General features: G+C 33.7%; 2 protein-coding genes and 1 long non-coding RNA gene across 3 annotated transcripts in view; all 3 read left to right on the forward strand.

The window, feature by feature from the left end:
• Positions 1 to 13541, forward strand: part of LOC117159020 (RNA/RNP complex-1-interacting phosphatase) — a 43132-nt gene extending 29591 nt beyond the window's left edge. The window contains exons 6-9 of the mRNA XM_033338493.2: positions 4317 to 4360; positions 11124 to 11184; positions 11977 to 12023; positions 12427 to 13541. Of these exons, the coding sequence (XP_033194384.1) occupies positions 4317 to 4360; positions 11124 to 11184; positions 11977 to 12023; positions 12427 to 13181 (907 nt within the window). The 3' untranslated portion in view covers positions 13182 to 13541. The remainder of the gene's footprint in view (positions 1 to 4316; positions 4361 to 11123; positions 11185 to 11976; positions 12024 to 12426) is intronic.
• On the forward strand, positions 6725 to 10841 carry LOC143302939 (uncharacterized). Its single transcript, XR_013058818.1, has 3 exons — positions 6725 to 6965; positions 7508 to 7714; positions 8303 to 10841. It is a non-coding gene; the product is annotated as an uncharacterized LOC143302939 (long non-coding RNA).
• A 132-nt stretch (positions 13542 to 13673) lies between the features above and the next one.
• On the forward strand, positions 13674 to 18732 carry LOC143302925 (uncharacterized). Its single transcript, XM_076619998.1, has 2 exons — positions 13674 to 17113; positions 17406 to 18732. The coding sequence occupies exons 1-2, from the start codon at positions 17000 to 17002 to the stop codon at positions 17646 to 17648; spliced, it is 357 nt and encodes a 118-aa protein (XP_076476113.1). The 5' UTR covers positions 13674 to 16999; the 3' UTR covers positions 17649 to 18732.
• Positions 18733 to 18977: the final 245 nt, after the last annotated feature.

The following is an 18977-nucleotide window of genomic DNA, read 5'->3' on the forward strand; positions in this document are numbered from 1 at the left end:
GCTGAGAAATAATTTTTAATGCACGACGATTTACAAATATAACGTACTTATTATATTTATCTTCTAATAGAATCTATTACATTTCATATCTACATATCGCTGATCGCATTCACCGAATAATAAACTTTACAACGAATCAATGAATTATCATTTCACAATATCGCCATATTACATGTAAAGAAATTTAAGCTTAAACATGAAAAGACATTCATTAAAAAAAGTTTAATGGATATACAAGGAGAGAAATTATTCCATTTTATATGTCAATAAATACCTTCCATTTAAATGTTAATAAAGTACCAGATACTTTTTTATATTGCCAGTTGAGAAGAATAATATTACTGTCGGATGATAGATATTATAAAAGTATTATAATGGTCATCTATCCTACACAGTAAAACTCCAGTGAGATCGATTTTTCGGTAAAGATGAAAAGAATTGAAAGAACAACGTTAACGATGACAAGAACAGCGGCAATGATGATCGGAACGCGTTGATGATGCCCGGTTTCGATAGCTGGTTCTTTCAATGGGGAAATTCCAAGCGAGCAGGGTGCGAAGCGCAGACACCTCCACGTCCACGTCGAATCTGTAATTCAAATTCGAAGTCAAATTAATTTAACGCTCGTCATTTTTCACATACCGCCGGCGCCACGGTGCGCGGATCTCCGGCAGCCATTTTTCGATATTTCATTCTCAGGGGGTACTATCTCTTTTCTGATAGATGTGTCTTCTCGAGGTTCGGCTATCTCGACGCGGAAGAACGTGTAGTGCCTACTTGAAATATTATGGGACATAAATTTAAATCTAAAAATTGTTTTAACCGATCGAACAATTAGGATTTCTTATCCAAATATCGTTTCAAACAGTCTAGAAATTTAAATTTTTAATCTAAAAATTATAATATCTGGGAGAGAGATAGAGGGGTGGGGGAGGGAGAGAGAAGAAACAAGTCAATACTATGTAGGATATTGCAAAATGCAATTAGATCTTTCTAGTATCGTATAATTTAATTGATAATTAGTTTATGTAAAAAGAAGCTATATTGCATGTATATTTCACGCTAATTGCCGCTATTTGCCGCATGTGCTCGTTAAGGAACTACGATTCGTAGAAATAAACAGGCTTTTTATTCAGTTATTCCGTTAACGCGTGCGTTGAAGAACTTGTGGAATTCGTATATTGAAATAATAATCTGAATTTATCTGTTTACATGAGTGAATTATATTTAACGTCTTTTATCGTCTTAGTTAGTTTCTATCAGCATACTGAAATACTTCGTGAATTAACTTGCATACGATACATTAGTGAAAGAATCTACTTTCATGTTACGTCAAAACATTTGTAAAGTTGTCGTATCATTCATCGACCGTAAGTATGTGTTTACACATTTTTCGAAGTAGCCATCCTATTGTTACGCAGTTATAACACGATGACGCATTGTCAGCATATAACAATTAAGAACGTTGAAAGACTTTGATGCTTAAAAATTATTCTTTGTGCATTTGTTGGTAACATTTTTAGTAACAAACATATATTCTACTAATATTTTTCTTATATATAATATATTAAGAATATGTTTAGTAACATATAGTATTTATAGTGTTTTATATATTTATAAATGTTTAATATATTTTTATAATGTATTCTTTAAATTAATTTTAATGCATGTTTTTTTAATCAGTTATGTCGTATACGATCATCCATCAGTTCAGTTTGAAAAATTCTCGTCTACTAGCAGGTAACCATTAGATCTGAGGATACGTAATAAGTTACACGCGTATCCCTATTCTTATAACGTATCGATACTGAACGACGATGGAAAGCAGTCGGTAAGTCGGTGAATGAGTTACCATTTGTAATCGTGTTAGTCTAATCGGTGTTATAGGAAGTCCACGTTAAAGGTAAAAGGGACCAGAGGCACTAAAACGGTCCTATTAAGCCTCTATAGAGAAGCACTATTGGGCCACCCTATTCTCACACAATGACGAGTAATAACTTTTCGTGGAACCAACCTCATCGTAGATATATTTAGGAGGAGAAATCGAAACGATTTCACGCTTATCAGAACAGTTTTCGTTTCTTTTGTTGGTGAATTTATTAATAAAGATACACTAAATGGGTACAAAATAAAACTACTTCTACTAAAGGTTAATCGAACAAAGTCTTCTTCCAACGCATTATTCTTCAACCCATAAAGAACTAGGCAGCGGAATAAAGCGTAATAAGCACGCGAACGTAACATTATTACGTAATAACATATTTGTAGATTCGAAGATCGAAGAATTTGAAGATCTGAAAACTTCGAAATTTGAGTGTGAATTGTTGCGTTAACGTCAGCAACGCTGACCCTTAATGCTTCACGAGAATTTCTATTTGTAATGAAAAGAAATTCAACAGTTATCTTTATTTATATAAAACGTGCATATAAAATTAAGCAGCTGCGTAGATGCTTCATACGGATAATTTTAATAGCGACTACTTCCACCATAAACGTCGTTTCGTGCGATTTATCCAGCAATATTACGAATTACTTGAACGAGCTTGCCAATTTAAGATACCATTTAATCGAAGATGCAAAGATTTCAGCGTAAACGTCGTAACTGAAATGCAAGCGTGCGTAATAGCGAGATGAGAAATTAAAGTCGTATTAATATCAGGCTGGAGGGAGCAGAAGCAAAAGTCGAGATATCTCCGAGCGCGTTCGGAATGTTTCTGGAATCTCGACGGAATGTATAAGGGGAATGAACACCTTGCGATAATTTATCGAGTAGCCGAAGTAGGCTTAATCCGTTAATAAGACCTCCCTTTCCCGTTCTCTCCTTTTTTTAACCGGACAGACAAAAAAGGGATGGCGACGCACGACTCCGCCCAATGAATTATTACAAGCGGTATCCTATCTTCGAATCTGCAAAGTTTCAGAGATCTTTTTCTCATCCTCCTTTCGTATCTTTCCTCTCTAGTATTTCCTTTGCTGTGCGTTATAAGAAAGAACCGTTCAATGAATCTACAGAAATCGTATAATGACAGAGGAAAAATTTATTATTTCGCATTCGTTATTAATTTTAAGCATAAATTAGTCCACTATTAACGAATTGAATTAAATCGGTGATAACTTAAACGAAGGAGAAAGAAAACACATTATAAACTCCCTTATATTTTAACGATTAAATGAAATTGTTTAATAATCGATAAGTGTTTTGTTATATCTCGTGTATTGTCAAGAAAGATGAAAATTTATTTTATTGGTTATAAATTAAATTTTCAATTTGACGATAATTTGACAATTTTTCCATTTGTTAATGTTTTCCTGACACGTGGATTCCCATTCTTGGTGTATTCGTTGCAATTCAAGGTGTGTAACATTCACGTTCTTAAGCTTCATTACCATATTCGTCCGTTTGCTACGGAGTCCCTGCATGCCTATTACGCAGTTATTACACTGTCACTTCTCCAGACCGGTTACCATATTTGAATATTGATTTAGCTGATTATTTTTTTATCGACACCATGGAAATTCGATCGCTATTTGTAGTTATTTTGAAAAATTATCAGTAACGTGAAAGTATAGGGAAGGACGCCGCTCGCTTTACCCTCCTCCTCGTGTTCTTATTGCACACTCTATGCATGAGAAACATCGGCAAACTTTTATAAAATTTCCCCCTATCATGCTACGTTACAATTTACGATAAGTAGATTAATCAAAATTGCAGGGACGATGGTTCATGTCATTTTCATGTCATTATAACATTAATTTATGTTACAATATAAATTGTTGAAATACAGTTATCGTAAGTGTAAACTCCATTTGTATACTTATTTGAAATAATCAATATATTCATAATTTGTTGTTACAACTTATTACCTAATAGGTACAAAGTATAAAAGTTATAAGACTACATATAGTATAGATACCATATAGTATCTACACTAATTTATAATAATTTACGTTCTTTCAAGTAACTTTCATTAATATATATATAAATCGACGTAATGCAACTTACGTTCAAAAACAACTTGTTAGTCACAAACTGCAATGTAATGAGATAATAATTGCAGGTATATGGTAACAGTAATCGTAAGAAAAATTCTCTGCAAGTCAAACACGTATCTAGAATTTTCTAAGTTTTATAATAATTTGTCAGGAATAATCGTAAAAGAAATGTTAAAATATGATGAAAATTGATAAAATTCTTTGGAAGAAAAAATTACATTACATTTTTTCATTTCTTTCCCGTAATTAAAATTTTATTAAATTCGGAACACATGTCTTCTTGATTTTCCAAAGGTAAATATATGTGTTCTTTTTCCTTTCAGATTCTTTAAAACGATGGATGATTTTATGTCAGCTTGTGGTGAAGGTGAGTCTGCATTACATCATACTGACTCTGTATATTCTACTTGTAATATCATCAATCTTGTCTACTATTATTCTAATATCCTACATTCCAAATATCTTCTCTCAACTCTTTATTCGAAAAATGCTTCAATTTTCCTTCTGAATAATGTCAAATAAATTTTCATTTTGGAAAATTTTCGAGGAAATATCGACAACAAATTAAATTACTAAAATTCTTAAATTACATTTCTTTATTGGAAATTGTTTGTCGTTTGATTGATTTTCTATTATGAAAAAAGGAATATAATGCAAAATGGTTTTAATTATTAATCGGATTAAATTCAGATTTTAAATTAAACTTGTAATTATGCGTTATAGTATACTGAAAATACACACTCACGCTCTATAACAATGTAACTAATTTCTGATGTCAATTACCGATGATGACAATAAGATGAAAGTAGTTACAAAATACGTATGTCTGGACAAGAGAGTTGCATGGCTTTTATAATATTACGTATTGCGATGTGAAAGTAATGTATGCATCGATTTAAAACGTAGCAGTTTATATAACGCAATCTAGACTCAGTGATTTATAGGAATAATTTACGTACATTACATATTATCTCAATAAATAGTTTATCGAAGAAACTAAGAGTCTAAGTAAATTATCGTGTTCCTATGTTGGTAAAGGTTAAGTCCATGAAAATGAACCTGAAACATTCGTACGGTTATTTTAACTGTAAAATGCAGTTTGGCTCCTGCGGCTGGAAAAAAGAAACGATTCCCAGGAAAAATGAGAATGACGACGGTGATCACGCTACGAATCTGGACAGAGTTTGTGAAGCAGTGGATCGCCCACGCACAGCCACGTATACCAGGGCGTTGTTAATTATCTGCCGCCGTTTATCAACCGGTAGAGCAGAAACTTTCCTTTGGCATTTCTCCTTCCTCTTTCTTTCATTCGCTTCTCATCCTCCTCGGACCTTTCCGTTCTCTTTTTTCCTTTCTATTCCATCTCTGTTTTTCTTCTTCCAAACCATTCTCGATCTGGTACTTACATACACGAGACAGACAAGATCAATGAACAATGTGACAGAATTGCGACAATTTTACATGGATAATATTATACTGTTAAATATATTATGATAGTTTTATAGCGTATGAATAACAGTATAAAATTTGAACTCTATTTTATATTAGATAATAGTATAAAAAACATAAAAGTAATAAAAAATATTCTAGAAGACCTCGATTTTTGAAAGAAATTAGTGAAAGAATAAAGAATATCTTTCAATTATATAAGTAGATCATGGAATAAAAACTATAAGGTTACATAATAAGAAAGATTAAACTTGTGTGTTACTTATAGAATTATACACAATATAAAATAGAAACATCAGGTAACATATTTTTTTTGTCATGTTATTTTGTCTTTTCTTCGTGTAATATTCGAAAAAAGATGTACATGTTAATAATGAATACTGTTTATAGTGCTTAAAATGTTCGTGGAAAGCTTACAAATCGAAGAAGCGAAACTCGGAAGAGAGCTGACTGAAAAACGTGTCGAAACACATTCCAAAGCGAAGACGCCGCTGCATCGACCATCCATTGACCGTCACTTAGCATTTATCAATACCTTCCATCCAACGCCCATTATCCTATTGACACGCCACAGTGTAAAAGAAGAAACTCTTAATTGCAATTTCGATATATTTTCTCATTATTACGGGCTTCTGAAACGTTCATTTGTATCTTTTCTCGCAATTTATTTTAATGTAATTTTCAATGTACAGTTAATTACTCTAACATAAATATAAATACTCTCATTTTTACATTCAGATTGATAATAATAATCGCGGATATTTCTTTTTATAACGCGGTATGTTAACATTGTATGTTAGATCTGCATTAGAAGCGTTGAAAATATTTATATTAGAAGACTGTAATACATAACAGAACTTTTTATTAATATCTATACAAGAAGATTAATATCGAAAAAGAATCAGTAAATATGTAAGTGATTTCCACTGGTAATCGAGCGATATCATAAATAATTTGTAATTTATGTACCCCGATTTTCACAGTTTATCACGTATGTTTAGATAACATCTTGTATGAACCTATTATGAAGGTGTATTTATAAACAATAGACATATCTAAATTGCATGATGATGTTATTAATATTACATGTTAATCAAGATCAAGGTTTATCGCTGCTATATTAGGAAGCGTTAGGCAGTGCTATATTAGGAGATTAAATATAAAATTTAAATTACGTCTTTAAAGCTAGTGCAAAATATCGTATTAACTGTAAGATGAATTTACTATCAGAAAGCCAAAATTTTAACCAATCAATGAATAATCACACAAGACAATACATAGATTTCTTGCGTTCTACCTATATGAATTGTGGATTTAGATCTCGTAGGGATTTCATAATTCTTCGCAGCACTGTTTCTTGCACTGTTACGTAAACAACTCCATCTAGTGGATTTTATTTCTATCCGGTGTAATTCGAGCCAGTTTAACGTAAGACGTAACATAGCATCAGTGATTTATATTCGACCACGTGTATTTGGATTCCTACATTTCCTCGCGAGTTTATTTTGCCTGCCCATACACCGGTAACTACTATTTATCATTTCAATGAACTTTCGCGATTGTATAATTAAAGGTGTCGCGTGAACAGTAGCCTATATAATATCTAGGCAGTTAGCGATACTGGCGTGGTCGTACGTGCCGCGAGAGTACGTTATTATAATTTCTCTGGCAGCGGCATTTCACGAAGGTACGCAAGGTGAGAGATAAGTAAGCCGAGTCCATTTACAGTGGCTAGTGATTTATTGGCCGCGGAACATAAGATGTCGTTAATCGTCTTGCATCCATCCTGTGTGTCATGTAGCACTCTCGACGAATCAGCTATGTGTATAGGTGCACGTTTATATTCGTTTGCGATGCTCCATGTGTATAGTTCGTGTGTAGAGCCAGCGATACGAGGCACATTCGAGAAGTTCGATCGTTCGATTGATTTAAGACGGCAGTAATCGGCTGGCCGAAAAGCCGTCGCGTTCTCTGTATGTATCGACGATATTTTCATGTTTATGTACGCGCACGACTGGATGTTAAAGTCCTTCCCCGTTTCAGCGGCTCTTACATATATTTTCAGAGGAGTTTACGCTCTTACTAGAAGATGCAGGAACACGAAAGGGGAACCCATGGTCCCTTTCTACCAGAGGCTATTTGAGCCGACATACCTCCTGCTTATATATCATATTGCCACATTAACCACGTCGCTTCGGGTCGTACTTCGCGACTACTCTAGTAGCCCGAAAACCAACCTTAACGTTTACCAAGGACTGACATGCAATACCAGGTACCCTTTACCCTTCTGCCTATATACCCCTTTTGTTTATTTTGCAACCACCTTGTCCGACCAATTACGTTTAAACTTCAAGTTGTTTTGACAACAATTCTCAAATCGAGTACATGAGATTTTATTATCAATCATTAAATGAAACTTTTTAATTCGTTCCGAATATCTACTGTGCCTACCAGTTCTTATAATGATTTTAAAACCGCTATTTTTTTGAATCCTATATCCCCATTTATATTTATATTATAATCCTCGACCCCATTTATATTTCATATTACGAAGTAGTAGTTTCTCTTAATCTGTTGATTAATAAATTTAAGTTTTTTAAAATAATAAATGACGTTCTTATACGAAATGGAAAATCGATTTAGAATTGTTATAAAAGCGAGAAAATAACGGTTGTACAACCGATATGAGATAAATTTCGATTCCTTATAACAGTTATTCAGAATAAAGATAGTACATAACTGTTTTAAGAACCGAAATCGATATCATAACTGTTCTTTATCCCTGGTTCCTACTCGTCCGCCACTAAGGTGAATAGAAACATGCATTGGATTTACATTGAATTTCTTTCTTACATTTTAGAGGAATGAGAGACCTTTCTGGTGTTGGGAAAAATATTATTTCCATATCGAAGATATTGTTCGACGATTCGAACGTAACCTGACGATAATCAGAGACGATCTAAAGAAGGAAAAGGAATAATCTTGAGAATGTAATTTTTAACTATGCCATTTGTTTTGACTGATTGATGTAATATCGCATAATGAATGACCACTCCTTGGGTAGAACCATAACCATTCGTTTACGTAGGAAGATTGATCGTTTGACCAACGTGATTTCAATTAATACTGATAATCAAGGTTACGTTTGAGAAACATCTAAGCAACGGAAACATGAACTATAATCCACGGGTAACAATAGATTGAACACGTTAGGACGAGAGCTTACGCTAAGAGATATTAATTACTATGTCATAGTTTTGATATTACCGAAGGAAAAGATGTATTACTGGATATTTAATCATCTGTGAAAATCAATACAGCGTATCAGAAAAGGTCGTAGGTCTTTGGCAATCTCTCTGAAGATCGGCTTATTTACCAGACTTAGTATGTTGGAGCTCCGCAGGGGTGCACGCTCTAGATTTACATTAGATGCCGACGTGTTCTGAGAATATTCCTGTCTTCTGCGCGACATATGTTCCTTCGTATGCAAAAACGAGATGACCCTGTGATAGATAGGAATGTGGTATAAGTCAGCCTTGCTCGTTCTCCACGTACAAAACAGGCAACCTTGAATTACTTCTGTGTGCCGGCGTTCTTTTGAATTAAATACGCATGTCTTCGTTTCTCAATCTCTTCTCACGGATTGTTAAATGTCTTTTCATCGGACATATTTTTTAAATGAATCATTGATGTACCATTGTATAATATTATACGTTAACATTTTCATTCTTCATGTCGTGTATGCGCAGCATTGTGCATTATTAATAACTCTAACAAGCTATTGATTACTTAACGGATGAACGAATTTGTGAATGTAGTATGTATAAATTTCTTCGTACTAAAACGTGCCAAATGAGATATATCAAGTTTATTATAATTTAAAATTAACGATTCAATACGGAACACAAGTTTCACCAAGACCGTAATGATCTGTTGCGTTTATCTTCTTTACTGTAAGTCAAATTCTTGCGAACGGAGCGCATATTTCGGTATTTTTACTATTCTCAGTGCTGAGAATGCCATATCAAGATATCCAAGGGCGCATTGTGATTTTTACATCTCTTGCGAACATCGAAGATATAATTTTCCACAGCTTGCTGTTAAATTCACCGGTATATTGCATAGTAGTGCTAAAATATCAAACTCTCCGCTCCGCGTATAAATCGCATCGCGTTTCTGCGAACGATCCTTTTAAGAAGCTCGCCAAGGTCAAACAACATATCGCATGATCTTCGATGGCCACTTAATTCCCAGTGTAACCCGAGGTAAAGAGGTACGAAGTGGCTCTAAAGTGCTCGGTACTTATCTACAGCTCATGCGGAAAAGGGAAATACGGAGGATGAAATTGAAGGAGAAAAGAGGCGATAGGGTTGTGGCGATCGTTATTACGCGGCTACTTTCATCAGTGTTGTTGCCCTTACGTGAAAGCGCCGAGTCGAGTCACGAATCGTCGTGTATTCGTCGCAGATTTTACCGGTAATTTGCGGTAATATTATAATCAGCCCCTTGCTGAGCCTGAGGAGGTGCCGACCCTGTGCTCTGGGCTAAATTGATGACCCGTGGAATCGTACGTTTCGCCTTACGTATGCTCCTCTTATTGGACTTGCTTCGCGCGAGTACATCTTTTTAGTATCCTTTTCTTACGTCATTAACCCACCGAACCCTCGAAAATATCTTTTACAGTTAACACCTTTGAATGCACATCGCTAGTTATTCTTATATATTAATATCTCAACACGAACATATTATTCTGTGAATTTATTACGGTTCTTTGGTTTAAATATAATTATTGAGTAGGGTGTTAAGTATTGCTTCGATTTCTCGGATTTATGACACAGACAGACGCATAATTGCTATTTTTACTATAGATTTCAGATCTATCGTTGTTCAATCTTTTTGCTTAAAAAGTTGAAGCTTAGAAATTACTCTGTGCTCGCGGAATTGCACATCTACGGGCCAGATGAGTTATTAAGCTTTCGCCTTTGCACCTTTAATAGTAATGACGTGTCATAAACCTGTAGCTCAGTACTTAAACACATTGACAATCAGCAAACGAAATTGCTTTTTGGACCTAATTCGCTCCGCTGGACCCGTGACTTGGACCAGCTTGATGGGGGAGGAGTGCTCGAGGTTTAAATAGAGACGTGCAAAGGGATACGATAGGCACTGATGAACCAATTAAGTAAATTGGCTATATTTTATTAGTATAAAGGGACGAAAATTTAAAGGGACGTCCAAACATTCAGTTTCAGAAGTTTCGTAAGATTTCTCGCACATGGTTTTCACAGTGTGCAAGTATACCTGCATCGTACAGTTTTGCTTTATTGTGTAATTGAGAACAAAGCGGTTTTCGTATATCACCAAAAGGTCGATCCTTCGAAAGTGATATTTTATAGTCGGCACACCATTGTGTCATCATCGCTAAACATCAATCACTATATATAACTTCATGTTATTGAAAAATTAGTTATTTTGAAAATATTTAAATGGAAAGAATTTAGTCGAAGTATTAATATAATGATTATAGTAGTGACTATTTGTAGTATATTTTTGACTGAATTTTGACTGAATCTTAAAATTAAAATTTTGTATCTTCTATGTTATCCGCGATATCTCTATGTACAATGCTAATGTGTACTTGAATGCAAATTGAAGATTGCTGCTTTGTTCTTTTGTTCCAGACGATATTGTGGGAGTTCATTGCACTCATGGCGTAAACCGTTCGGGATATCTTATTTGTAGGTTAGTATATTATATTAAGCAAAATATCAAATATGGTTATCAAAGATCATCTCAGATATGTTTTACATTTTGAAAGATTATATATATATATATGTCGGAGATGAAAGGATATCGGGACTTCCCTTTTGGGATGTTGGGAAAAACTCTAATACCCAAACCCTAGCCCAGGCTTTTACTATAGCTACACTTAAGTAATAAAAGTAAGAAATAGTTTTAATGTTCTAATCCGATTTTATGACGATGGGCTTGGGCTCGAAGTGACATAGCAGGTCACTGGATGTAGCCACGGTCACTGGAGGGACGTGTACCTGACAGAGGGATGGAATGATTATATGGCTTTCCTTAAAAACAAAGATTGACCCGAGAGGTGGGGAGAGGTATTCCTTATATATTTATAAGGGCAGTCTCACTTGGATTTTGGTAGAGTTCTTGAAGATAAGTTTTACTTGTACGTGGAGTTATACGTGTATCACATAGCATTCGTCATCCCGTGGACTGTGGATTTGTTATCGAACCTGAATTCGTTGCCATCAACATCTCGACCATCCGATCGCCGCTATTACTTATAGCCTTTTATAGTGCCCACATTTGTTTCGGTTAATATCAGGTATATCCTCGATGGTAAATTTGAGTGAAGGTTCATCGAACGCCCAAAATTCCAACCATAATCCGATATATATGTATATATATATACACACACACACATAAGATTTTACAAAATCAATACGTTATTAATTTGCAATTAAATTAATAAAACTAATGATGTACATAAATTCATTTGTTTTGTTACAGGTATCTTGTACAGCAATTAGGTTGGGAAGTCGATACCTGTTTAAAAGGTAAGTGAACCATAAATTACAAAATTCATACTTTTATAAACATAATTATATAGAAACTAAATAAATATATATATAATTCACCTACTAAATGTTACAATGAATACTTTACTTTGATGAATACTGTGCCTAGTTTTGTATGTCATGCGCATGCCATGGATTCGTACACATTTTAATCTCCCACAAATGCATAGATATTCGCAACCTAATAACGACAAATTATAATTCTATCTATATTGAACGCATCGAATAAGATCAACTACGTTACAATAGATACACGCGAAAATGAGAAAAAATATAGGTTAAAGAAAAATTCCTTTCTAAAATTCATATCTCTGTTGAAATTTAGCTTCTCCCGTTTGTTTCTATACCTGTTACACAAGCGAATTTTACGTATTTGTTTCAGCATTCGAAGAGGCTCGTGGCTATCAGATCGAGCGTAAAAACTATATAAGCGCGTTGCAGAAAATACCACGCGAGAAAAGCAAAACGGGTAAAGTCAAAGCGCGACCGAGGGATTGGCTTCCACACCCAACCCAACTATATACGATGGGGCCGCCAGGTCCCGTACCGCCGCGTCGCGGTTTCACAAAAGACGGTCCATTTTCGTTGCCACATTTTAGTTTTGGCGGTCCGCCAGCAGGCTTTCGTCCTATGCTACCTCCACCTGGCATGCCGCTGGTACCACCGCCACCAGGTCTTTCGTCTATGTACGGACCGAGGTCATTCAGGTACAGACCGCCACTGCGACCAGCCATGTGTCCACCGCCACCTCGACCAGGTTTCGCATTCCCTATTCCAGGTTTTCCGCCACCATGTCCGTCCAGAACACCCGCTGGAAGGTTACCTCATGTTCCACCAACTCGGTTACCACCACCAAAAATCCCTCCACATCCCCTTCCACATTCTTCGTCAACGCAACCTGTCGTTTTGAAGCGATTGCAAGGGCAAAAACGAAAGTCGCATGTGCGAAATGGCATTGTGTCGCTGTCTAGAAATCCCTCCGGTGTTATTAGGCAAAATAGCCAAATGAGTAGGATAATACCGAAGTTAGTGAAAGAACAGGACTTCACGGTAGATACGTTCGAAGAAAATTTACTCGCCGTCTCGACTCAATCGAACAGGCGGCCAACGAAAGGAAAATTCAATCAAACCAAGTGACGACGTGCCATTTAGGAGTCATGGAACGTTTACTTAAACGTTCAACATCCCGTGTAATTCGCTGTTACCGAAATTCGCAGTTTTCTGCGATGGTTTCGTTAGCCATTAAAGGAATAAGCAATTGCGAGAATGGACAACGGCTACTAATTAACATGACTATGGAAATTTATCTGACTTGGACAGCAAAGAAGCATAAAGATATACTTTGAGTGTGTTTATATGAAATGTGAAAACTTGTACAGTACGATTGACGGCCATCCTACACGACGCCCCTTTCTCGTTACCCCATGCAACATGTTCCTTGACACTATTTTACGAGTACTTTCATCATTTCTGAGAATAAATACACTTTGTCGATGATATTATTATGATCCAATCCATCACCATTCTCCTTCTGTAATTAATTATTTAAATAACTCATGATCGAGGATTATGATCTAGTACTTAATTGACTACAGGCGATTATTGCTATTGTTAATTCCGACTGGAAAGATTACAGTTCGATCTCTGTGCATAGCTTTAGAGTGAAAATAAATCTTTCCAGCAGAGTTAGCCTTAAGTACAGTATTTGCAAATACTGTATATCATACCTTTAAATACGTGTAGACAATTCAAACGGCTTGTTAATTATATTTTATGACTGCAAATACGATGAATCCTTAATTTCTCGATCGGCTTCTTTCCTTACAAATCATTTCGAGCGACCTTCTTTTAAAAAAATCTATTTTTTTATTAAGGACTATTGGTTATTATTATTGATTAATAAACGATCATCGTATACTAATAGATAATAATGTATTTATCTCTGTACAGTTTAAATCTCAAGCGTATTAACTTGAAAATATTTCTGACCAAGAGATTTGTAAATACTGTGCTACAAACATTTATTTTCATTCTATACTTAATATAATAATTATGCTATTTCTTCGTAAATCATTCCATATTATGATCTTTCTGTGTAATTCGATCCTTTCATATTTTTCATTAATTGTATCGTATGTTAATAACGGTAAGAGACAATGTGATGAGAAGAAGAATTTTTACTTGATTTCCTTAGCGTCGTTGGCGTTTGCATTCTGTAAATGGAGTACAGTAGATGTAATTTCTCGTTGTAAATCATGAAGATTAAGAAAATTTTTTGTTAGGAAATATGTTACACGATCAATGTTATTAGCAATGTCACGTAAAGACAAAAGCAGCTATTCTTTGTTTAATAAGATAGAGCTTGAATCGTTTGAAAAGTAAAACGCGAGGAGACTATACTTTACTAGCTTTTCGTAGTATTTAAAATAACTCATATATATAATTAAACGCGGAAGATAAATAACACGTTGAAATCAAGATATTTTCTTGCAGATTTTATGACCTGATGAAATTGTGATTAAAAAAAAATGTATCTGCATACTGTTACAGAGAATTTATATTTTAAATGTAACATTTTACATTTGTAAATATTTCGAGCATGAACGTAATCGTCTCAAGGGGGTATCCTGAATTAGAATGTTCTAAAACAGCGTTTTTTTTCTAGTGATTTTTTCTAGAAGGGAAAGAAAGAAAGAAATGGTTATTAAATTTTGAGGTATGGTTACATATATATTTAACGAATACAAAAAAATTTTTTTTAAAGTAAAAAAATAAATTATAATAGATCTCTAAGCTTATTTCATGGGCGTCTTGTCGCTACAGTCTTCGATCGGCGGGAAAGATCCACCTCGTAATTCTTGGCTGAAACAAAGAATCAAAAAAGGATTAAATTATTATATATTTTTCTTCTGGGTGAACTAAACAACGGCAGGAAAAAAGCTTATTTAAATAATTGTTATAGTTTATTTTTTTTAAAAACACTTGTTTTTAATTTCACATTTTTTATAAAATTATTAAAAATTAATTAATTAAATTAATTAAATTAATTAATAAATTAGTTAATAAATTAATTAATTAAATAAATCAATTAATTTATTAAATAAATTAATAAATTAATTAATTAAATTAATTAAAATTAATTATAAAAATATATAACAATTTAATCCTTTTTTGGTTTTTTGTTTCAGTTTTTTTTAATTTAATCTTCTGAAAGTTTCAAATATATGTAGAGTACCATATGTCAAAGCGATTTTTCAAAATTCTGACAGTTAACGGAGCTACAGAGATCATGCGCTTTTGTGTTATTTCGTATAAAATTGGAGTTCCAGTATTAGTTCAATGAGCGTCGTCGAGCAAGTATCTTGCAACAGTCGTGTAATTCTCTTGTCGGCCTTTACGATTCGTTATTATTTAGATTATTTTGTTACTTTCTTAATTATACGTTTATCATTATTTAATTAGTTTCTTAGTTATATATGTATTTAGGCTTAGTTTACTTAGCTATTATATATTTATATAATTTGTGATAAATGAATATGAATGAATTGAAACGGAAATTTTTGGACCAAGAAGGATGATCAATATTTAAAAAACTGGCACGAAAATATTTAAAAAAATCATCGACCTCCGAATAGGCAAAATTTGAAAAGGGCCAGAGACAGAAAATCAAAATAGAAGTAGGAGAATGCGATATACATGTATAGCCGGATAGCTACATATTATTGCGCGTGTATGTATAAATTTATTGTTGCACATGGAGTCAATATGTATATCTCATCATTATTAGATGAATCATAGAACAAGGAACATCATAGTTTGTCATGCAGCAAAGTTTAAAAATTTCGGGTTGAAAGGTTTCAGTGTGTTGGCGAATTGGCCTTTTTCGTGCTTTAAGGAATCTATTACAGTAAGTACTGAATTGTATTGTGTAATCCTTACACGGTAATAATATTTTACCTGAATTCTTGTCGCATATTGAAATGTAAATATATAATATTTAATAAATTACTTCGTTCGAGATAAAGCCAGGTATTTGATTGTAGGTAAAATCAGATACACGGGTATCAAAATGTCTTTATTTCTTTTGTTACCTATTTGTTTTGATGTGATCTTGTTATCAAGAGAAATTCTCATTGTAAGAAAGAAACGAAGAAAGTCATGTGAAGTACTTTCCATCACAAGACATTGGTGCATTTGGAAGGAAATGTTATATTTTTCCCCTACGATTACATTACTTTATACTGATAATATATTCTTCTTCTCGGGGATGGTTTCTACTAAAAATGCAAATGTCTGCGGAAGAGATGTGCGTATTTTGTGATTCTCTTCATATATTCGAAAGAGTTGATTAAATGCATTATCTTATATGGCGTAGGTGGATTTATGAAATGTGCACAAATATACAGGCTGGCAACGAGTCTTTTATTTGTGACCCTTCTTACTACATGAATTATAATAAATTTATGAATAAGTTGCAAATAAGCCAAATAAAAGTACCAAAAAAGAAATAAACTAAAGCTGTCTATGAATCGATTTTCACATAATTAAAATAAGTTAATGTAAGTGAACATAAATTAACATAAGTTAATATTTGGCGAAGTCACATAAAAGAACTTTCATTATTAGCTTTAATATAAGTTTTAATATAAAAAAAGAATAATAAAAATAAAGATTTTATAAATACATCATATTTTACGTGTTTTTTAATACACATATCAAAGTGCCAATTACGAAGAATCGTCAGGGAACATGCAGTCGATGTATAGAACTGTCCCAAAGATTACAAAAAAAGTATTCTGTAATATTATACAAATTATATAGAGGATGGAGACAATAGAACGTTCAAAGCTGTAATTGATGCAAAATCAGATTTTCTAGAGACCAAGTAATCCTCAAGAAGGAATACATTGTCCATGCGAAGAAAATGAGAAAAAGGATGGGAAGTCTGTTGTGAAATGCAAGGCAGTAAGCAAAAACTTACTGATAAATTAGTAAATGAATTGACCGTATATTATGATCTTGTTATCAAGAGAAATTCTCATTGTAAGAAAGAAACGAAGAAAGTCATGTGAAGTACTTTCCATCACAAGATATTAACCAATGAAAATGTTCAGCAGCAAATGTGTTCAACTGACGAAAATTCTTGGTGCATTTGGCAACAAGCAAAGACAAAGAACACATTACGCTATTATGTGCACAAACGTCTCCTTCACCAAATTGTTCGAGATGTAATTGGCCCAATTTACGAAGAAGTCAACTTAGAAGATGTGTTAAAATTATGCGAACTTACACGAAGTTAGATTTACACAAAAGAGTAACAAAAGTTTGAATTCATTGAAGATTTTACGTTTGGCGGAATAGAGGCAGATAGTCTTTCTAATACGCCGTCTCTTGAAATTAGTGCTGTTACGCAAGAGAAAAGATAAATTCGAAAGTTTGAATTTGGACTATAGGGCTCCAAAAACATCAGTTTATGAAAAACATACAATTGATATTGCAACATTTACAGTTGCCAGCGTCTTTAATGATAGCTACAAAAGCATTTTATCAATGATGCAGATAACGCAATTAAACATTGAAGTCGATTGTTTCAACGTTTGCTAAATAACGGATGAGCAATGTCTAAAGCTCGCTGCAGCAAAGATGAGGAGGAGCGAAAGAAAGCTCGTATCCTTGCAACAAAACAGAAAGGGACTTGAGATAGATTTTTTGAAGATTTGAATTGTAACGTTTGAAATGACGAACTCGAATGTCTAATCACCGATGCAATGGTAGACATTTTCTACATAGTAATCTCCTCTGTGCTATTGATACGTTCGTGTTTAAAATTAATTATTTACCTAAATCTACCGATGTTTCTCTAAAATTTTTTGAAGAAATTATTGTATACATGATTCACAAACAATGTAAGAATCTTATGCGTAAATCTCAATATGGTTATATAATTAATAGGTCGACAGTTACAAAGCTATCGGTTTTCGGTAATTATGTGTCAATAGCTCCTGACAGAAGAAAGTAAATTCATGTTATCTTCACCGATCTTTATAAGGTTTCTCAGACAATCAACCATCAAATACTCGTATAAAAGTTATACAATTTTGGTTCCCGTGGAAGTATAACAGAACCCAAAGAGTGCTCGTTCGTAATAACTTTTTTAAGATAATCAAAGTCAAATGATGAGTATTGCCAGGATCACATCTTGGTCCATATTATCTGTTATTTTCATCAATAATTTAAGTGAATTTGTCCATGTTAATGCGTTATTTATTGTACTCTGTATCTGAAAGTCGATTTAATGAACATTAAGTGAACTTGCAATCTGTTCTAACCAGATTAGCAAACTGGCGTTCTTTGAACGAACTGGAACTAAATATATCGAAATGCCGTATAACGCGAATTACGTAATGTAATGTAAATGTGCGACATTATCGAACAAGTCTGCGATCCTCGGAGTTAGGTATATTTATTATATTATAATATTATAAGAATTAAAAACGTCATTGAAATATTTATTATAGTATATTCACGAATATGTTTTCATCAATGTATTTGTCGTACGATTAATAAGGCATAGAAATCTCTAAGCCTAATCAAACGTTCATGCTCAACCTGTAACAGGTGTAACGTCTTTAAAAGTGCTTTATATATCGATAATTAGGCCTATTTTAAAGTATGCCAACATAATCTGGACTGTCGTCAATCAAGATAAATAAAAAAAATGGATAAAAAACAAAAAAATATATAAGTTTCTTAGATTTTTATGGTTTATGACGGAAGGTACTATGCTAGTTATAAGCTTATTCAAACCTTTCTTCATTGCTCTCCAGAAGAATGAAGACGTATTAACGATCTTATTTTTCCGTTTAAACTTATAAATGTAAAAATGAACTTAATGTTCTTTCAAGATCTTTTCGCTCCTCTCCACCTTCTTCT

Source organism: Bombus vancouverensis, chromosome 7 (genome assembly GCF_051014615.1).
Source record: "Bombus vancouverensis nearcticus chromosome 7, iyBomVanc1_principal, whole genome shotgun sequence".
Taxonomy (NCBI): domain Eukaryota; kingdom Metazoa; phylum Arthropoda; class Insecta; order Hymenoptera; family Apidae; genus Bombus; species Bombus vancouverensis.